Source organism: Corapipo altera, unplaced genomic scaffold (assembly GCF_003945725.1).
Source record: "Corapipo altera isolate COAL_440 unplaced genomic scaffold, ASM394572v1 56, whole genome shotgun sequence".
NCBI lineage: Eukaryota > Metazoa > Chordata > Aves > Passeriformes > Pipridae > Corapipo > Corapipo altera.
In genome coordinates, this window is record NW_020884896.1 from 1188153 (window position 1) to 1211261 (window position 23109).

Consider the following 23109-nt stretch of genomic DNA (forward strand, 5'->3'; position numbering starts at 1 on the left):
GAGGAAAACATGTTGCATTATAAGCAACTCTGTTGCCAAGGACTGGCAAATCATGCCTTCAAGCTGAAACAGTAACTAAACCCTAGTGAAAATAAAAGAATACAGCAGCAAGACCAACTTTCTGGGGCAATGGAGTTTTATTTACCCAAGCACCATGGAAATTAATCTCTGCCACTCACAGTAGAGATTGAGCTGTTTATGATTATATCTCAGTATCTTGAAGAGCACAGATGGGTAAATAATCAGTGTATAAACTTTCTGTCAGTTTCTCACCTGATCTCTCAATTAAATACGTCTGTAGTCAAACATAATATATTTGTTAAATAAAATAACGTATTTGGGAAACAAGGAAACTTACGGTCTCCCAAGTCTTCAACAGGTTTCAACAAGATTTCAACCTAGATACAGGCTAGAGATGGGTCACTTAAGTTTGTTGATGTTTTCTTTTTTTCCTTATGAAGGGACAGTTGGTTTGAAAGGTGTTGCTTGTTCCTACTATCTCAGCTGGTCTAACTAAAGATCTTTTCCCCTCCAAAAATCTTGCTTCCCTTGTATCTTTACACCACAATGTCACCACCTCTACAGCTACATCACAATATTTGGCTTTCCCCACCTGTATGTCTCAATAACTATTAAAAGTGAGATGCCGTTTTAATTTTTGTAATAGTTTTACTCCATGTGACAAGTAGTTCCTTACTTCAGCTAGTCTTCAGGCTCCTTCAAAATCAAAAAAATACAATTAGGCACACTGACAACACAACTGCGTTCACCCCAGTGCCAACCTCGCAGGCAGGCTGACCAGAGGGTCTGCTGCTTACCAGAGTATGTCTTTCAGATAGAAACTAGTCAACCAGTATTACTGCCCTCTTACTCCAGATGAGGAAAATACTGGACTATGAAAGATCAAGTTGTTTAGACCCTCTGCCTTAAAGCATACAAGCAACATCAGAGCAAGTGTCACCAATAAATTAAACCTTGTTTCCTCCCATGGAATTACTATCATGATCAACTTAATAACATGCACCAGCCAAAAAATGAGACTCAACACATTATCTTACATGGAGAAAGAACACTGTAACTTTTGTGTGCAAATGGATTTTGGCCTTTTCAAAGTTTTGCTGTAGTTTCACACTATGTAACAGTGTCAAGAGGCGTCCTAAACGATTTCCATCAGCTCAGTGTTCCCCAAGTGGGGTAGGTAATATAACCCCACAAAACGATCTGTACAGTAGCATCCTTAACCAGGCAGTCATATAAGAAGTAAATCAACTGGCCTGAGTGATGAAGGACCTCTTTTTAACCTTTTTTTACATAAGAAGTAACTGGAGAAAAGAGAGGAACATTTTCTCTTTAAAGCATTATTTTACAATTCATGTGCATGCTGTACATAATTTAAACGTACCTCTATGTAAAGATAATTATTTTTGTTTAGTACAGTCCTATGATAGTTGCTAAATTGCATGTAGCTATTTACATCACGTAAACAGGCCAACAGAAGTAGAAAAATCAAGTATTATTCATGTGTGCATTTGCAAATCCAAGGACACAAGCAAGTATCTTGCTGGTAATTTCACCTATGAAGAAGAAATTTTAAAGTATTGTTCAGTAACAAAAAACCATAAATTATCTTGTAAGAAAGGCCAGTCACAGTAACATATGTTTTGAAAAGCAACAACAACAATTAAAAAAAAAAAGTAGATGGAAATTCCTCTGTGTAAGTTACTGGTTTTACTGTTACTACTACTTTTTGACATGGATAATTCCCTGCCCATCAGAAACTCTAACTTTCATTGCAGATCAGCTTGTTACTTCCTGTAAAGCATTTACCTGGTGGTTTGCCAGAACAAATATTTTAACGTAAAATTTAATAAATGGAACTAAAGGTATTACATCTAATTTAAAATTCCATATTGTGTAAACTATTGATATTAATGTAATTGAGTTTGTAAACAATCCATTTGTGGAAGGTAACCTTAGACACTGTATTGACCCAAAATATCTAGCGCGGCTCATCTGCAAAATGAAGCATCAATGCCTGGAATTCATTAAAAGTGTTACATGTTTAATTTTTCCTGCCCTACAGCTCCATTGTCTCGTAAAATTTTTCCTTTGATGTCCCCCACTAAAAGAATTAAAGGAATATTGTAATTGAAATGTCATTAATAATTCACAGGACCCTCCTCCACCAGCAATACATCTGATGAAATATTAATTGAGCTCCACAGACTGACAGTCTGCAGAGGAGCACTTGCCTGTAATTTGAACCACGAGTCCTCATATTGCTGTAGCTCAGACCTGCCAAGAAGGCAATTATCTGGATGGTCTTGCCCAATCCCATCTCATCTCCCAGAATTCCTCCTGCCTGCTGGCAGTGCAATTCCCAGAGCCACCTAACACCTGTCTGTTGGTACCTAAAACAAGGAAAAAGAAAATGGCAAATGTCTGATAATACAGATCATAACAGAAAGTACTCATTAATTAATCATTTGGCAAGGTTCTTATACTAGTTACAGTAACATGCTGGATGTGTGTTTTACATGAGTGCTGTATTTACTAGGTCATACATTTTTGATGGCTCAGACATTACATGTGACTTTCATTCTTTATGCAACACTAAAACATTTCTAATTAAACTGATAGTCATGGTAATTAGAGGGTATTTTATTTCATATATATTTTAAGTGCTAAAAGCAACTTGGAAAGTTACTCTTACAAAGCATTATCTTCTCAGAAAAGACGACATGCAAGGGTCTAATAAATTATATTATCTGGAACATATACCTTGAACTCAATGAAAAGGTTGACTTCTCTGTGGTACAGACTTCATATTCAACTGCAAAACCTGATCTCATCTGCCAAAGCCTCTTTTCTTTCTAAATAAGTTTATTTAATAACATTTAGTCTCTTTCAGTGAAGAATAAACCCACGGCAAAACAACAGAAACTATTGCAGGGAATGGGATGCAGCAGAACATTATGAGAGCATTAGAGCAGTTTTTCCCAGTCCTTCACTGGAAAATGTACAAGCAACAATATAAAACATATTCCAGTTAAAATAAGAAGACTGGACAGCAAGATTTACAATAGCAAGCTGAAAAGGTGGAGATAAGATGCTGGACTGAGAATCACTGGAGAACATGGTTTTTTATAATTATATGAAACAGTGAGACCAGTAGGAATAACACATTATGTGTGTGGGTTAAATTAAAACAACAGAAAGAAATGAAAAACAGTATCTTTAAATCACACTAAAAAAAAATAAATAATCAAGCATGTTTCAGCACTTCTCTGTCTCCTAACTCACTAGCAGAAAAAGGTTACTGATATAATTTTCTTGACAGCAGGTATTCCTGGAGTGCAGAGCAAAGCAAAGAACAAAACACTTTTTTTTTTTTTAATGGGGGTTGTTCATTCTAGGGGATTTCTTGTGTGCATTTCAAAATCCTGTTTCCTTCCTTGAACAAATAATATTTAGGACTACTAACAGTTCATGACACTAGTGTCTACAAAGTACTATTAAAAATCAATTTATGATGAGTTCTGTATGGATTTAGAGAAAGCTAAATGGAGACAAACAAATGGCGTAAGCAGGTAAAAAAAAGATGATCAAAGAACACATCTAATGGTTCAAACATGACACTATTCACTGCTGTCTCAAAAGCCTTATGACAAGAAGCCCTTAAAAACCCCCTCTTATTAGAAATTAGTTCACCTTAAAATGCAGCAATCTATAAAACAACTATGAAATGGCTTGCAGGGTTAGATATAATTGGGCTAAGACGCTATCATTACTACATTTTATGAAGACAAAACATTTCCTGATAAATAGTAAAGAATTGAAGGGAATCCTCATTCCAGTCAGAAGCTGCTCCCCCAGACTAATCCAAGAACTTCCTGATATCATTTTGTATTATTTTTTAGGATTACATATAGAGCTTAAAGTAGCTGCATTTATAAGCATATTTCTCTTTCTCACCTTCCTTATCCTGAGAAAGTTTCACAGTAGAGAATTACGTTTGTGAAAAATCCTGCTCCAAGTTATCTAAAACTGTAAAAGATGCAGGTCCTTTCTTTGTATAATCATGCATAATCATCTTTTATATAAACATGCAATTATGCAAAAGTTAAAGGAAACCTCTCCTTCAATTTTTTGTACTTATATGGAGAGACAATCAATTCTCTTCAAATCTTATACTTTTGTTCCCCCCTTTTTTTAATACCAAAAATACTGTGGAAATAAAATAAAAGTGCTGGTCTTCCAAAATAGTTATATTTGGACTGTTTTTCACACGAGCAATCATGTTGTGATGCATCCCTTAAAATTCATCACAGTAGCTACCACAGTTTAGCTGCATTGTTGTGGAGACAAAACTGCATTTCAGATATATCAGGGAAATCACATACTGAAGGCAAATAACGATGAAACCTGTCTTCTTTTTAATACAGACAGCATTCTCTCAGGCTAAGTGCAGACAGTACATAAGGCAATGTTTTCAAGTCTGTTTGGTTTTGCTCCACAGCAGTACCATTGCTATTCCTGCTGAATGTTCATCAAAGCAGACAAGCATAGAGGGAAGAAACAGATCATCCACTTTAACAGATTTGCCAAAGGACGAACTTGAGGCTCTTCTATTTCTAGCATGAGCTAACTTCTGTGTAATTTAACTATGCAAGAAGATCATTCACAGTACATGCTATGTACGTCCTCAGGTCAATATACTTACATGTTTTGTATGAAACTTGCTCAGAACTCAACAGTTTAATGCCTATTGACCATGGGCTTTCCTACACTGGAGATATCAGCATTTAAGTTACAAGTCAGACGAATCATTCAACTCCATTGATCTTTCTAACCACTTAAGAGGTTTTGCCAACTGACTCATGCTTGCAGGGATACCCTTCATTAGTGAGGCTTGCAACTCTATGATTAATTTTTAGTGTCTGCTTTATTTTATTTCCCTTTGGGTTGCTCAGACCACACATCCATCCTCAAGATGAATACTTCTGCAGTACCTTTGCATAAACAACTGGAGACCACATATTGGCTCTGGATGGTCCCAGCAATCAAGCCATTAATTCAATTCCATTTCAGAGCTAGTGCTTTCCTTCCAAGGACTACAGAACAACAGTAATAATTTCTTTGAGGTCAAGACTAAGTGGCTCTGTTGGAAGGGATACCACATATGCCCATTATAAACCAGGGCTTTCTACCACAACAATAAGATTTTAGAGAGTTTGCTTTTGAAAGAGATGTTTTTCCTGCTGTGTGAAACGTTGTCAACAAAATTGAATTCAAGTCCATCATGCATGAAATGTAAGGGAGAGATTATGAATGAAGATAACTGGTCAGCTGCTAGCTTGTTCGGGCTGCCTTTTGTAAATAGCTTTTTGAGATGAACTTGAAAGCATCACTGGGCACCACGTCTCAAAAAACTGAAACACAAAGGAGTTATGTCCAAATCTGTAATCCAGCATTAAATAACTAAAGAATGAGTTGCAGACTGTTTTCCAGCTACTAAAAGAATTAAGAGTTCACTCTATATTTTAAAACTTTACTTCATTCAATATTATTTCATAATATGAATTACAGGTAGTTACTTTGAGTAGACTTTGAGTAGTTATTTAAAGAAAAAGTTGTATGTATTTTTTACTGGCATAAAATTTCACGCACTCCACACAATCACAGAAACACCATATTTCTTGTTTTCATTTATCACATCTTGCCAACATATTACGTTTGAAGTAATTCTACAACTCCACACCTGAATTAAGAGCAAGTATGTACCACTAAAAGAAAGCGTTTAAAAAATAGACAAGGAGAACTTCTCCATTCATAGTTTAGGTAATACCCATCCACAACATTCACATCAGCCAGTTATCATCTGTAATTTTTTGTAACTGCATTTTGTGCTCTCAGTAAATTAATTTCTTTGAAGTTCAGTCCTGGAACCTTTTTTAAAAGAAAGAATCCCACTGAAACAACTGAAGTTAAAGTTGAGGAATCGTTGACTGAAGTAAAAGTTACAGTAAAGGGCATCTGGAATTCATCATGACTATTAATTAGTACCAATATTATTAACAGCATACACCAGCATAATATTAACATAAAGTATGCAATACATACTTAAATAGCTTTTTGAAGAGAAATCCTGGTACTTTGAAACCCTCTTCAAATTCCACATCACTTTCTTCAGAAAGTTCCTCAGCTGTTTGATGTTCTTTGTCCTTCAAACGTTCTTTTTGCCACTTCCTGGAATGACATGAAGAGTCAACACTCAATTATAACATGGAAAAGAAAGTGTATGAAAATGACACAGAATTTTCAATCAGGCAAAAACCCAAAAAGAACACATTCTCTGACATAATGATTTAAAACAGTAATCTTTTGGAGGATTGAATTATGCAAGTAAATGTTCAGAATATCTCATATATTCAAAGGTGCATTTAGTTACAAGCCTTCAGAGTTTTATAGCTAGTTACGATATTCTACAGACAGAAATACTAATATAACAGAATCAACACCTAACACCATCAAAAAATCTGGCTACCTTAAATTCCTAAATCTCTCCAACACCCCCCCCCCCCCAAACATCAATAAATCTTAGGTATTCCAAAACTATTTTATCAACCAAATCCTTAAATAACTTCCCCTAGGGGAATGTGAAGCAGTGTATAATCTTATACAGAAGATTCAGGTAGAAACATCACCATCTTCAGGGTGATGTGCTCTAAATCTATCGAGTTTTATGAGGTTTTGAAATTACAGAGCAATTTGTGGTTTGCAGTCTCATGTTATTTGAACTCCAGGCAGCTTAGAGACTTACCTTCCTGTCCCATCATTCTCCCACTGCTGAAAAAGTACCAAAGGATATTCCTTATCCAATGAAATTATGGACTTGTGTTTTAGTGACCCAAAACCATCTGCCCCTGATGGTCGAGTGTTCACTAGCTGGGTATATATTAATCAACAGCACTTCACTTACAATTTGGGTTTTGCTGGAATTCTCTCATATAAATGCCATTCACTGCAGGTACACCGAATGTGGTGTATAAGCTGACGAAATCCCTACAGGAACTGGTAAGCTACAGAACAGACTAAAACTATCCTTACGCTACTGTTCTGGACGCAGCACAAAAGCAGCCACATTTCTTCTCCTAAAAAGTCTGAAGGAGAAGGAGATCTGATAGTCTGGAAGTATCTGAAATATGGAACATGAAAATTAAAATTGTTAGGTCCCAAGGAACTATAAATAGTAGTGATGGGATGAAAAGCGGTGAACAAAAAATTCAGGCCAAGAGAAGTAAGTTAAGACACCTAGCACTGAAAATTACTGTATTAAACAACAAACAGTATCATGAGCGAGATGCTGGAATACTCATCTGCCCAAACTTTTCACTCTACATTGAAGAAACCCTGTAAAGTGAACTCTAGAACAGTCCTGCAGTAACTGGATGGAGGAGGACTCAACAGGATGCAACAGTGTCAGCACAGCTCCAGTTTCTGAATGACAAACATTATAGGTGAGTGAACAGTCTGCTTCCCTCCTGGTAACATGCTACCATTTACCCACTAGACAAACAGCTTCTTGTTAATTCAGGTTGCCTCTGACTCAAATTGACAAATGTTGATAGTCATTGCTTCAGACTTTGTCACTACTAGAACTGAGACATGTTAGAAGTTGATTATTTTATCTGAGTGGGCTATGACAGGACTTAAATCAAGGAAGGAAACTGTAACTATCACACTAAAATCAAAACTACAGATTACAAAGCTTCCAAAGAGACATCTAGGTAAACAATCCATGCTAAACCCAAGCAGAGCAATAATTTGTACAAGGGTTTGCTTCTAATTCGATACTCCAACGTGAATCACCACTAGCCAGCACTGGAGCGCCAGCATCCCCTGGGAAGAAGCAGATTGCCCTCTAGTGTGCATTAGAAAAAGTGACCCAGAAACAACCAAGACGAAGCGGCCTGAGATCAGCTCGAAGCTGTCCAGAAATTTAGGCACTCAGTGTAACTACTATATTTTCTGTAACTGTGATCGATGTTGGGATTTCTCCTAAAATTATTAGATACCTAGAAAATACATACATCTAGAACTTGAACTAATAAAACCTGTACTTAACTTTACTAAAGTTTACTTTTCACACACTGTTTCTGTTATTTCATTGAAGTGTGTAATTACTCCAGCTGTAGTATTGAATGCTCTCGTAACACATCTCACCCAAATGTCAGGAGGTTTTTTTGCACTTGATTACCATTTCAAAGAAAAATCAGCAACTTGTTATTACTACAAACTTTCACAGTTTGAAGAAGCTATTCCGTTTCTGAAAGGCTATAAACTTCATGTAACACATAGCATTAAGATATTCTACACTAAAACTTGATTACTTTCTTTTAAAAAGTGTGAATATCTAAATGGGTGAAGCAATGGGAGGACAAAAACTATTTGCTAGACCAGATCAGTCACAGTTGGTCAATCTGGTCTTGTACCTTTCCCTGGAAGTCAAACATTGGAGGGAGAAACAGCAGCAGCTCATCTTCAACGTAACCACACAGTAACTTAGTGACCATTTGGTTGATACATTCCTTACGCATCTCAGTTAAACCATTAGTATGTTTAAACAATCAGAAAATAGAAATTTTACTATATCGCCAAGGTCTTTTGAAAATAGAAGCATGACCTTTAAGAAATCTATCTTATGTTGTCCATGATCAATGCCATAAATACAATTTTATCCTGAAAGTGAAGTATGAAAGCCATATATCATACAATTAAATTTTTCTTAATATAAGACTGTATTCAGATACTAAGCCCATTTCCTACTTACTGCAATACCCTAGAAAGAAATTCTGCACCCAAAACAGTAATGAGTACATTTAAAAAAATACAGTCAGGAACCAAGCTGAGTATTTAATATAGTTTACATTTGTGAAGCATAATATGTTTTATATTTTATACAGTTAAGAATCCCTTACAGATTATTCTAATTTGCTAAATTGAAGTATTCAGTATTACTTTTTTGATCTAACTTTTTATGGTCTATATGGATGGATTTAATTGGTACGTCCTAACAGATGAAATACATGCAGTTAGTACCACGATTCTCCATAAGTAAATTAAGACTGATGTACACAATTACACACTTGAGCTTAGAATGAAAGGTGTACTCAGCAAGTGAGATAAAATATATCTTCATTTATGTCTTGGCTTTGTCATTCTAAAGAGCAGTTGGGATGCTCTAAGAAAGTATCTTTCAGGAAAGGTAATATTTAAACCTTTTTTAATTTATAACTCTGAAACACCAAGAGATTCAGTGACTCAGATACATCAAAGAAAGCTAGCACACGAAAACTGATCTTTGAAACCCAACTTTAAAACAAATCTTGATTTTTTTGTTTGATTCCTTGGATCAACTGCTTTGTATACTGATAGCCACAATTTCCATCTACTCAGCTGCTCGGACATCACTTGGTGAACATGAAAAGAAGTAGCTTTCCTAGCCTTGCCTTTGAGCACTTGACAGCAATAGAAGTCAAACAGCTCTACTCCACAAACTATACAGAATGCACAGAAAAACATAGATATCTCCCTTAAGATGACATGTAATTGCTTGCTTGAAGCAGTAGTCTTGAAGCAACATACTGATAATTATGGGAACAGTGTCCATAATACTGTTAATTTCTGTTTTGACCCCAAGTTGTTACCTTATGCAGATACTGTATTACTGATGCCAATAATTTAACATAGTAACTACATATAAGCAGCAAAAATTACTTTTTTATACTTTTGCTTGGCATTTTAAGACATGCAAAGGAAAACTGTGAGTAATATTAAAAAAGAAATTTCTTGATAATTTGCAGTTTCTACATCTGCTAAGCTTGGGAATTATGCAAGAAAACCATACAGCAGTTTTCTTATTGAGAAAAAAAAACAGACAAAAAAAAGGTTTATTTCCTATGCATTTAATATGCATATAAGGTTACTTTTCTTTTGGGATTCTAGGCAAAAAGTTGAAAACAGGCTCATTTTCACTCTTTTCCATAGTCTTCAAAGAAACTGGCTCTGCCATGACCTGATGTGCTGGTCTTTGATGGACTAATTTTCTTCACAGTTGTTAGTATGTGGCTGTGTTTTGGATTTGTGCTGAAAACAGGGTTGATAATATAGAGATGTTTCTATTATTGCTGAGCAGGACTTGCACAGAGCCAAGGTCTTTGCTTTCTGTACTGCCACGCTGGTGAGGAGACTGGGGGTGTGTGGGAGGCTGGGAGGAGACACAGCTGAGACAGGAGACCCAAACTGACCTAGGGGATACTCCTGACCATACAGTATCATGCTCAGTATATAAAATGGGGGGCAAGAAGGAGGAAGGGGGAGACGTTTGGAGTGACAGCATTTGTCTTCCCTAGAAACTGCTACATGATGGGGCTCTGCTCTCCTGGAGATGGCTGAACACCTGCCTGCCCATGGGAACCACTGAATTAATTCCTCATGATGCTTTGCTTGTGTGTGCAGCTTCTGCTTTCTCTATTAAATTGTCTGTATCTCAATCCACAAGTTTTCTTGCTTTTACCCTAAAGATTCTCCCCCTGATCCCACTGCTGGGTGGGTGGGGCGGGCTTGTTTGCTGGCAGGGGTTAAACCATGACACCTGACCATTCTACCTGACCAGACAGGAGGCTGCAGGTTTAGATCCCACAGCTCCAATTTTGAACACTTCTAGACCAAGATGGTCACTGTCAAGTATGACGAAAGACACATTGGTAACATACCTGCTGACAGGGATAAGTCTCTGAGACATTCAGCAGCAACCCGGAGAATGCTTACCTAAGCCTCTGGGTTCAGCTGGTAATGTATGAAGGACAGCTGGCAATGACAATTTCACTGAATCTTAAACTTATTTTATAGGTGCTTGACAGTATCCGGCTTATTTATCTTACTTTCCATAACCCTGATGTTACAGCAAGTTATAGTTATAGCAAGATTCACCTTAGACATTGACCTTTCAGAACAGAAGATTTTTTTTTTTCACCTGCATCTCTGCACAGTAACATGGTTCTAGCAACAGTAACTAAGAGAAAGCAAGACCCACACAAGGAAAAAGAAATGAAATTACTGAGAGCCTGAGCTGAATTCTGTATAACTAACTTTTAGTTTTTCATGTTCCACTGATCACATCTTGCTTTAAATGACTAGGCCAACCACTGCAAGTAGCCTTTAGAAGGAAAGAGTTGGGTACTCTCCTGCCTGATGTTTACTGCAGATAACAGCTCCTGTTCTGACAGCAGTCCCTTTTTTCAGAGATGCTCTGCAGTTGCACAGTTAGTTCATTATCATGCTTCAACAGCATCAATGTAGTTTCCCCTTGACACAGACCAATTTCTTGAAGTCCCATCTCTGAAAAGTTTTAATGTTAAGGAAACTCATTTTCAATCTCTAAGAGTATAGGACTGCATTCATCACCAAGCACAAGACTAGATGTTCAGAAGAATAAAGTAATCCTAAAGGGTTTTCCTCTGCCTCTCTCACGGGTAAAATACACCATAATCTCACCCATTCGTTTGCATTCAAAAGTAAAACTGACATGAAACAAGATATAAACATAAGAAAATGACAGCATTTCTATAGCATTCTTAATATGTTTCTTAATTCACTACATTTTATTTTCTTGTGGCATTTCCCATAATGAAGATTACCTGGGGATGTCAGCATAAAAACATCAATGTGGACAGCTGCAGCTTAACAGCCACAATAACTGTAGCTATGAAATTTTTAAGAGATGTAGTGTTTTGGTAGCAATTACAGTTATTGATATTTCTAAAATTCATTTAGGCTTTTATTGTAACTTCAGTAACCAAAAGAAATGTAGTCTATGATATGACTTTGCTAAGGATAAATTGTCACAATCTTAACGTTATTAAAAAACGTTTTTGAATGAATTTAAACTGTGAGTCATATTAAAACTTTCAATCAAAATAAATTACTCTTGATGAAAACACTGAATTAAAAATGATTTAATATTGGTCTAATTTAAATGTGAAGAATACAGTTTTATTCAGTAAAACAGTAAATATTTTACCGATAAGAACAATAAATTTTTGTTAATGCATCCAACAGAAAACATATTTCTTTTTGACCCTTTGGATATTGTTCAGATTAGCCTCTTGCTGGAATTTCTATTCAAGACCAATAAATCATGTTTTAACTTTGAAGGGTAACATCCTGGGATTGCAAACCTATTGCCTTATATCAGGTGCTGATCTGCCTTGATAACCTGGGATGTCAAAGTGAAGTTGGGCCCTTTCTTTGGGAGGTTTTCTACAACCTCAGTACCTCTGTGACCAGAAGATACCCCTTCCTCCACAGCAACCCAGGCTCTCACTCCAGAAGAGATGGTGATTATACCTCTACTTCTTGATTCCTTCTCTGACATAGCTTGATTTAAATACATAAGATTTTATATTTCCATAGAAATGTAAAATTGGAGCCTCCAAAGCATTAATCAAGTTTTTATGCTAGGCTTTATCTCTACATCAATCACCCTTCACTGACAGACCTAATATATATTCTTCCTTCTGCTCTGGAACATCTGTTTTCAAGTTCCGTGGTTTTCTAGAGGACTATATAACTACTTGAAGGGCATTCATGAAAGGTAATTAATTGAAAGTAAACATGCTATCAACAAGCTGAAGTTTACTATATGAAGATCAACCTTATACTAGAAAAGAAACATGCCAGTCATTACAGAACAATTAAAGCAACCATTTTAGTGATCTTGATCTTTTGACTCCCAGTGTGTCCAGAAGAGTCTCATAACTTCACTGGCATGTCTAGTTAGCATTTTAACAGCTTAACAAATTACATGTCATTTCATTGCCTCTTCAAAATGTTTTCCATTGAGTTGTGAAAAATGGAAACACTGCAGTCTTATTGTAAGGAGCTCAACTGCTATGCTATCAGCAGAGAAAACATCTCAACCACACCCTGTAGCTTCCCAGAGATGACTAACACATAGGTTATACAAATTTCATAAGTCACAGCTTAGTACAAGGTGTTTCAGCTGCCGTTTTTGAAAAGAACTTGTTCTTAGCTTAGAACAAGTATTTTCCCACCTGGCACACTAGATTCTCCTTACAAACATTATTTAGTTTACAACCTTAGGTCATTGTAGCAACAGAAAACATCACTATTAACACCACTGTCACCATCTCTATAGATGAGGAAGCTTTTACCCTCACTCTCATCAAGAACAGAGAGGAAAATCACTGTCAAACAGAGCAGGTTGTTTTAGACTTGACTAAGAGCAGTATAAATGTCCAGTGTTAATTACTTGTGACTTCTAACATAAGTTATACAAGCAATATCATGTGATATTGATTAAATAATATATTGTCATTTCCAGTTTAAATTCAAAAGATTCTTTTAATACTGATTTTCAAATAAACTTGTTAGCCATATAAACTATAAATAAATGCCTTGGATTTAAATAAAGTAACAGATTCTACAGAAATAGTATGTAACTGTAATTTATTCAAATTATTTCTTCTTGACTAGCAGTTAATTACATAAAACTGAAAACTAAGCATTCCACCCCATCCCAAACCAAAGATTTCTCTCTCAGTGGAAAAGTGACACCCCTCTGAAGAGGGAGGGCACTGTCTGCACAGTAGTTTCACCTATCAAGCAGAAGACGTTAATTTTTTTTTTTTTTTTGGAAAGGTGGGTATATGATCTACAGATAAAGGCAGCACTTAAGTACAAAGCTGCCAAGTAATACCTTTTTTAATATATACTTAATCTAACAGCAAAGTTCTTATATTAATAAGAACTTAATAAGTAATTGATAAGTATGTCTGATTCCTTCTGGAAGTCTATGTTCCCTTACACTGCCAGATTTCCCTTACACTGCTAGGAAGTGCATTGAAGTATTACAGACACTGCCCTTTGCATGTTCAACACAGTTTATTAATATTACTAATAAAAATGTCTAGGACTAACCTTAGTCTCTGTTTATAATAGTCCACATCTCCATCATCTCTCCACCTTCTTACTCTGTGCTTCCCCGGTGTATGCTCTTCTTCCTCAGAGCTTGGAACAAAGTTAGCATCATGTTCAGCTTCTTTTAAAACCTTCTTCACCAAACGTTTTCTTTTTCTTGATAAATTCTTAAGTTCATAATCAGAATCATTCTCAGCAAGAGAAGATGTCTGCTCTTCCTCCTCTTCTGCTGCTTCTGGATCGAAAAGTTCCTCATCAGGTACATACTCGGACTCCCCACTATCATCCTCCTCGTCATGCCTGAACTTCTTGGTCTCAGGATACTTCTTTTCCTTTGGAATCCTGGCCTTTGACTGAATCTGAAGGGCACGCTTCTGAAGTTCTCTCATGTGTTTCTTTAAGCGCTTATCTGTTTTTGACAGGGCTTTACCACTTTTTTCCTTTGTAGTAGTTGTGGGAGCTATACATGGAACACTTTTGGCTTGTGCTTTCTTCTTTGCTCCTTTGCGACGGGATAACTTCTTTCTTTCAGATGACAGCTTAGCTTGGTCAGCTAAGTACTTCTCAAAATCAGATGTTTCATTCAGTCGTAATTGTCGTGTCTTCCTCTCTGGTTTCTGAGGTATTTTAGTTCCAAATGGAGTCATCTGACCAGTACGAATAAGTTCTTCCCACTCTGTTTCCTGAGCAGGCATAAGCATACTACCAAGACATGAGGGGCCAGGTTCTACAACAAAAATCAGAACATACAGCATGCCTTTAACACCTTCTGTATAACTAAAACACAGGAACAAGGGCGGTTAGCTCAGTTTTTATATACAACTTAAATTCCAAATTATCATCACACATAATACTTGAAGTTTAAAAATGGCAAAACCCAACAGAACAGATGGTCAAAAAGGCCAAGACTTTTACTTCAACCTACTTCTCAAACTTCACATAGGAAATATTATACCTACTATCAAAATGCAAATACTTCTGAAACAATACACAGCAGCAAGAACTACGATAAAATTACAGTCCCCGATGGCACATGAACTCTAATGTACCACCTATGCTGTCAATACCACCCATGTCACCATGTTCAGTGCAAGAAACCAGTGTTCCCATATGCAGCAACATTGCCCATTTCCATTTTATTCCTGACTTTTCAGTCCTACTCATAAGCTTGAGATCTGACATTTCGATTATCACACCAGAATAGACACAAATCTTACAAAACACATAGACTATCTTAACACATGCTTCAGAAAAATCCCAAAACCCAAATCAATAAATCAAAAAACCCAAAGTCTGTCTTCTTATCCTACAATACTAATATTAGCATGATGACTTTAAAAGTCAGATTGGCTGCACAGCATTTTGTCATAAAAGAGCACTTTAGTTACACTGCGCATACAGCTACTATACACAAACTGTAACTAGTGTCTGAAACCTAAGAGGAAGAAAAGCTCTTGAATTCAGGAAACTGAAGGGGAATCCTGGCCTGAAATCTATTATTGGGGTCCAAAACTTCAAAATAACTGTATCAGAATTGCCAGCCCAGCATGCTACTGATTATGGTCCCATTTAAAGCACTGTATGTTTAACAAGCAATGATGATGCATGAAACCTCTCCACCTCCACCCCCTCCTACTGGAACTGCTCTATTCCACTTCTTCTGTTGGTCTCCACTCATTTCCTAGTTACATTTCAACATATTGGGTGCCTGAGTTGTGCTGCATGAACCCATTCAAAGAAAAAGGATTAAAGATGCTTTTCCACTGAGAAAAGTTTACGGAGGTTTTGACAACTGTAAGTTTTATCGAATCAGGAGAGAAGCATGAGCTCTGTGAGATCTGGAATCCACTCCAGCCACATTTGAATGGGACGAATAGCACAAAATTTTTTCCTCTGCAAACAATAATATAACCCAAAGGTTATGCACTGATGTCAGTGGGATTCAAACTTGCCCTGTAGAATATTGCAGATTAGTGACTGTGGCCAAGACACAGCTAAACTGGAGTTACAGAATCCAAGCTCAGTTTGCAGACAGCAGTGAGAAAGAACACCTACAAAAACACAGAGGACATATGTCCTGCTCTGGAAGAAATTTTATTTTTAATTTAAAAAAAATCACATTGCAGCCTGCAAAAGAGATGTACATCCCCCTCCCATTTCTAGTGATACTTCCCAACAGTAAGAAAAAACAATTTTGTTAATGCTGATTGATAGCATCCAGCATCTAAAATGTAATTCAATCATGATGTTAGTCATCTTTATCAAATTAGCTGTGAAAAAAATGTTAGGATTTCCAATTTATTAAGCCCAATACTCTAATGTGCCTCAGTCATCCCTACTCAGCTGAAGGCAGATTAACATTCATTTTTTAAAACTTCCCAGATGAATATGCCAAGATCTGCAAGTCTGCAGGTGTAGAGAATAAGTGTTCTAACTCCCTCTTTGAAAGCCAGGCACTGAAATTTATCTAATTACTGGCAAAAGTCTTACAAACTAGCTTCAAACGAAAAAAAAAGCAGCCTTCTCCCATACATACCTTCATCTTCCTCCAATTCAATCTCATTTGCTTCATCAACAAACTCTGTTAAACCAAGAATTCCTTGGAGACGCTTTTGTTTTGCTTTTATCTTCTTCAGCTGTTGCTCCTTCAATGAGAATTAGATATGTAATTTAATTTTTAATCTGGTTCATAAACTTGCTATCCTTTTAAGCATGACTTAAATTACTACATTTGTAGTATTCTCAACCAGAATCTCACATTCAAATGTTTACGGTATTGCACTTGAAACAAAAAAAAGTGCAAAAAAGTGTCACAATACCTGTAGGGCTCCAACCCACAGAAGACACACAATTTTGTGGGTATGATCATCTTACCATATATGTACAGTAAGATCAGGCTGTTGCACACACGAATTTCATGTGGACATTACGCATTTTTATGTACATCTCTTAAGGTCTTTTTATGAATGTGTTGATTCTAGTGAAGGAAGCCCATCAAGCAGATGGTTGAGATTAAGAGAGAACACCAAAAGTTTTGTTCATGATTGCAAGATTGGGTTAATGGTTACTATGATTACTAAGCCACAAAAAGTCCAGTTGTAAGATTTACTTATCAGGAGTGGTCACAGCAAAAACTAAAAAGTCAAATGACTTCAAAAAATCAATGTTACAGATGCTATAAGAAGTATAGTTTATTACTTCTAGGAAAATAATTGATAGGTAGCTCTTCTGTTACATCTTTTATCCGACTGTAATATCCTCAGCTGTATATTTACTGCAGATGTTATGATTCCTGGTGTTGTGAAACATTCCAACCAGCAAGACAAAGACATGGGCAATGTAACCTTCCACATTTGTAATTCTATTCTCTGGAAATACTTCCTTACCCAGGGAGGCATATGCTTCAGTAAAAATAAAGTTCAAGACAAAATGAGCAATTTTTCTTTTCTTTTTGATGAAGAACCGTTCACTAGCCTGCTCCTGTCTTCATGTAGCACTTTTCAAACCACAAAGGGTAAGTGTATTCACGTATGGTACAATGTATTACCTCCTGTGTATGCACTATTATCCTTGCTACCAGAGTACTTTGTATCATACAACATGTCCTTTATGTCTGCTCTGAGGAAACAGCTGTCTTGTACCAGTCCTTAATTTCCCATTTGTCTCAATAACAGAAGTCATCTCCAGTAATTTTTTAAAAATACTACAAAAGGAAGAGTACTAAAAAGCACTTCTCCATGCAAAAGTAGCTCAAGACCAGCTTTAAATACAGTGCCAGCCTCCAAGCAGCCTCCAAAAACACTCCTCAGGCTATTAGGAGCACTTTTATGGATTATAGCTTTCGGATGGAAATTTTTTCTTACACTTCAAAGATGAACTTGAAACGAGGTCTGAACTTCTCCTGAAACTAGCACTTGTGTAAATCACTTCAAGCAATATGAAAACAAGCAAAATACAGTGCCCAATTACATGATCAGTCTTTATTTATAAGTCTGGTTTAATGCATTTCTTCCTACTACTTCTATCTGCTTGTTCCTAGTCCTGTGCCACAGTTCAGTGCTGCCCCCATCACCGTCTTAATTGGCTGAATTATGAGCACGGTGTTATCCAAGTTGCTGAAATTATAAAGGCTAAAAAACAAACAAGCAAATGAGTCTGTGGCAAATAGCCTGAGACTGTCCTGTCTGAGGGCAAAGGACAGCAAGTTTCACAATTCGGTTTATCATTAGAGAAAGTTGAAGGTGAATTTCCAGCAGACAGTGAGCTGATCAAGGTGCTACATCCCTGATCAGCAGAAGTTTCCCTTTTCTCAAATCTCCTTCCTACTCACAGCTGTAAAGGTCTATTGCTTACATTGTCCTAATGCCTGCTACACTGCTCTACAGCTCCTTTCACCTACCACTCCGGAAGGAAAAAGCTGGAGCAGCTTCTGACAAATGGATGAGTTAGAGGCTCAGAGAAAAGAATGATGTGTACTGATACAAGATACAGACAACGAAAGAAGATTAAGGAAAAGAATATAGGGAATGAAACCATGAGAGCTCAGATTTAGGTCAACTACTGAATCACACCCTAATAATGCTCTGCTAATTCTCCAAACACTGCTGGGAGGTTTTTTTTTGTTTAAATTAATGCAAATTCGTCTTCTGAGCAGGTCCTGGAACTTCAGGTTTAGAGCTTGTTCCAAAACTTGGAATAAAAAAAAAAATTCAGCTCTCACTTGCACATCTTTAAATATAGTTATTTGTATGTTTGGTAGAAAATGAAACCATTTCAAAGGGAAGGAACAGCAACTGTAGATTAACTGTGAACTATATAATTCAGAATTATATCACAAAATCCAAACTTTAAGACAAAGTACAAACTAAGTATTGTTAGCAGGAAATTAATGTAATCCAATTACCTTGTTATACTTTTGCCGTTTTACAGAATCTAGTTTTCTGCTAATATTTTTGTTGTCGGCAGCTTGAGGTGAAATTTCCTCAATTATTTTATTTATTTGTCTCAGAGATGTTGTACATGATCTGAAAAAACAATAAGATTGCAACGTACTAGTAACCTCTAGAAATAAAACTAGCACAATCTTGATTCAGACAATTCAGAAATTCCAGGAGATTTAAGGTAAGGTGTAAAAAGGTCTACAGGTAAGTTTCTGAATAAGCACATTATATTTAAACAACACTAGAAATACTAAACACTTTAAAAACTTGTACACCATAGAATATTTTTAAACTAAATTTTGCTAATAGTAAAATTCCAAAGGAAAGGAAACTGAACAACCATTGTAATGTTTAGCACTCAAAAGTTACAAATGAGAGTGGTTGTTTTTATTACTCAAGGTAAACAAAACACAAAAAAATCTAAATGGGAAACCCCATGCTTTCATTTTCTAAAATGGTTTTAATTGTTTGATGCCAGTATATAAGGAAGCTTATATTTTTTACCTTTACAGTTTCTTATACACCAAAAGTAGATTACAAGATAGAAATGCAATTTCAGGAAGACAGACTAGCTCAAAGAATTAGCAGTACATCAACATTAAACTTCCCTTATGCAGCACATTTTTCATGCTTCCACATACAATACGAAATTCAAGTTGAACCACACGCTATAACCTAATATGTTTCAGATGCTGAATTCATTTGCAAGAAAGAAGGCACTGCCATCAGAAGTAAGAAATCTAGGCTCATTGATTCAAATAGCAGAACATTTCATAAGGATACACAAATTAGCATCTCAAATCATTATTAAAAAGTCAAAGAAAACTCTTCACGACACCTGCAGAACAGCCATTATTCCCCTCATATGCAACTGCTTCTCAGTTGTCAGGGAGGAAATTGTTGGGCCACAATTATCTCCAGCTCTAATGTGGATTCTACTGTTATCCTTCCTATGAGATATATTTTACCAGCTCCCCAGCTATCACTGCCACTTTCAACACTTTTGAACCACCTCATCCCCTTTTTCACTCTTTAGTTTTGCTGCTTTGAAGTACACCATCCTCTTGCACATCTCCTAACTTCTGGCCATAGAGTCTCTTGATACATACCACTAACTGTCCTCTACCACAAAGCTTTAATTAACAGGACTCTGGAATCTGGGATTTAAACAGGATTTAACTTCAAACAGTTTTGCTTAAATTTGTGTGTATATTACAGAATCATGCAGCTTCTACCATGAACTTTGTGCCATCTCCTCAAAAACCACCCACCTCTTGCCTGATCTTTCCTCTAGTCATGGATTCACTGCACTACAAGATTTTAACCAACTCTACCATGCTCTTCTCATATGTCTTTGGTTTTGTTAGTCCCCTCTGCTCAAAAAGTCAGCTATACCTGTTAATTTTCTCAGATATCAACTTTCAGACTATCAGCTTTCAGACTCTCACATTACATCTTACCCAGACAAGGTTCTACAAGTCTGCATAAACCATTTGTATTCCCTCACATAAATCTCATTTTACGAATTCAGTGAAAGACAAAAACAGAGGGATAACAAAAATCAAGGACACTTCTTAAAAGAAAAATAGGGAAATATAAACTAATTGACACTGCTGTGCACAACTCTTTAAACAACCACATAATCTAATTGTAATGGTTACACTGCTCCATTCTTCCTCTCAACACCATCTTACTCATTATTTTCTTCTGCTCCATAACATCTGAAATTAGATTTCAGTTTTGCAAACTTATTTAATTTCACACTCCACGCCCAAACTGGAAAATTAACAAAGTGCATAATATTAGGCATAAGAGAGCTATGTGAGTTCACACAGGTAATTGAGGCCTACAGAACTCTTGAGCACTAAAATCCACCATTAATGCAAACAGCAAAAGATAAACAGGTAGAATTATTTACCTGCAATAGTTCACATACTAACTCTACAATGAAATTAGAAAGGGAGATCAAAACTCTAAAGGTTAGTGTCTCCTATTCCTCAAAGTCTTCTACTATCAATACACCATTTTACTTAAGCATTTGATTCTTTTGAGGTGTCATTCGGTACTTCTTACAAGCACTTGTGAGGAGGTTGTTTTGGCTGTAGGACATTCATGAGATGGAGTTATCCAAATTACAGAAAGTACCTAATCAGAAGTGAGGAAGTCTGAGTAGAAGTATAATGCAGTTCTCCCCTGCCCAGAAAACAGATATGAATCTTGGTAAGGTAGCAGACAAAACAGAAAAAGGAGATGTACTCTGCTGCCTTGATGCATGACTAGATTAGTCAAATAAGAGCAATGAAGCACTGTCTGACGTGAAAAATATTTTCGCCCTTTTTAAGAGTGACTCCAAAGAGTATAAGTGATCTAGAGCTTTCAAAACATCTTTTCTCTTCCAGATTATAAAAACATGAGATATTGGGTCTCATCAGATGGTCAGTAACAGGAAACAACAATAAGAAAGAACACCATTTACCTTAAGTCCTCCAGTACTGACTCATATTCTTTTGATGCATTAGCTATTTTTGCTGCTTTATTAGCTTCATTAATTGCATTATCTACTTGCTGAAGAACTCCTTGCTCCAGTACATCCTGGTCATAGACATCAACTCCTAAATCTTTGAGCTCAGCAGCATGTGCACTACAGGAGACAGACTGAATCTGCTGCCTGTTGATCTGTAAAAGGGGATGTCCTCTTCTGGGCATCTCCAAAGGAACAGCCATAGAAGTGGAAGGCTGGCTGTCAGAGTTGGGAACTCTGACACTATTACCCATGTCTTTGTCACAAATGCCATTTTCTTGTTCAATTCCCAATTCCTCATCTTTAAGCAGGCAATTATTGCTTGAAGTAGTAGCAGAGTCTTGTTCTTGGATACTGTCTGGCAGGGGGCTGTTGTCTGTTGGCATCCTCTGCTCAAAGGCAACAAAGAAAAAACACATGGTCAAAAGAACATTCACACATACAAAGCTCCTCATCAAGACTGTGCCCAAATCAAAGTAAGCAAACCAATAAGCACATTTATGAGAAACTGGTGCTTCTAAACGCCTGGTAGTTTACTCCTCCATAAGTCCTCCCCACAAAGGCATCTCCCCACCAACTTCTACAATCAAAAGAAAAGAGTGGGTTAAACCTCTTAGAGACAACTGTGCCTAACTCTCCTGGAAGATGTCGATATGAAAACAAATAAGACAACCTCTAAAAATTACTCTGCTTGCCAGACAGTGAACTCAGTCTTGTGTGTAAATGGTCATGCTCTAGATGATTATGACATAAAAAAAACATGCACAACTTAACGTAACAAAACCCCAAAAATACAAGTTTCTGAAACAGGTTAAGACTTGCCAGTGAAAGCACTGATGAGAATAGCTGACTGCAAGCTTTAGTTTGACAATTCAGCTTTAAAGTGAAATATAAAGCACTTTAGTTCTTGGGAAATTAACGCTGAACAGACATACTCAGGCAAGCCTAAAGCTGGTATGGTTCGGCACCTTCAGAACAAAACTGTCATCTGAAAGTATGTATTTGTTGTCAAATTCGTGGAGAAACAAGTCCTATTAACTTGCAGGAAGGCACTAATAACTTTGTTGGGCTCCATCAGCAGCCCCTCCCGGCAGGGCAGCCCGTGGCGCTCAGTCCCCACCGCACAGTTCTCTCCCCTCCGCTCCGAACGCGCTCGCACCGCGCTCGGTACGGACACAACCGCACACACCGGCCATGAGCTCCGAGAGACCCCGGACCCCGTTACCGCCCACGCCGCGGGGCCTCAGGCGCTGTTTCACCCACCTCTCCCTGCGGGCGAGCCCCCGGCTCGGGACAGGAACGCGAGGGGCTGCGAGGCGGCCGCCGCCTCCCCCGGGGCTGTGCCGGGATAGGGACGGGGACAGGACCGGGAGCGGCCGGGCCGGGCCCGCAGCTGCTCCGCACCGGGACGGCTCCGCGGCCGCGCGCGCGTCACTTCCGCAGCGGCGGGGGCGTGGCGGTGCGCGTGCGCGGCAGGGCGCGCGGGGGACGCGGCGGGCCCGGCTGAGGGTAGTGGGGCAGTGGAAAGTTTAGGGATGTAGGTTGGGGTATATATAGGGAGAGAAGATAACTTCTGTTAGATTTTGGGCTTTGTCTTCTTTTCACCCTGTTTGTACGTGTTGATGATCTTCCTTATTCTTTAGG

At 37.4% G+C, this 23109-nt stretch overlaps 1 protein-coding gene across 3 annotated transcripts in view; it reads right to left on the bottom strand.

Annotated features, from left to right (window-relative positions):
• ERCC6 (ERCC excision repair 6, chromatin remodeling factor) overlaps positions 1 to 22864 on the bottom strand; it is a 46982-nt gene extending 24118 nt beyond the window's left edge. Inside the window, exons 1-7 of one of the 3 annotated variants that reach the window (XM_027648050.1) lie at positions 22729 to 22864; positions 21421 to 21854; positions 18908 to 19028; positions 16541 to 16649; positions 14005 to 14731; positions 6124 to 6249; positions 2253 to 2411 (exon numbers count right to left, since the gene is read on the bottom strand). In XM_027648050.1, coding sequence (XP_027503851.1) covers positions 2253 to 2411; positions 6124 to 6249; positions 14005 to 14731; positions 16541 to 16649; positions 18908 to 19028; positions 21421 to 21851 — 1673 coding nt within the window. In that variant the 5' untranslated portion in view covers positions 21852 to 21854; positions 22729 to 22864. Of the gene's footprint in view, positions 1 to 2252; positions 2412 to 6123; positions 6250 to 14004; positions 14732 to 16540; positions 16650 to 18907; positions 19029 to 21420; positions 22704 to 22728 lie in introns of those variants that run through there. The other 2 variants (XM_027648051.1, XM_027648049.1) reach the window with 2 other exon arrangements.
• Between the last annotated feature and the right edge of the window lie 245 nt (positions 22865 to 23109).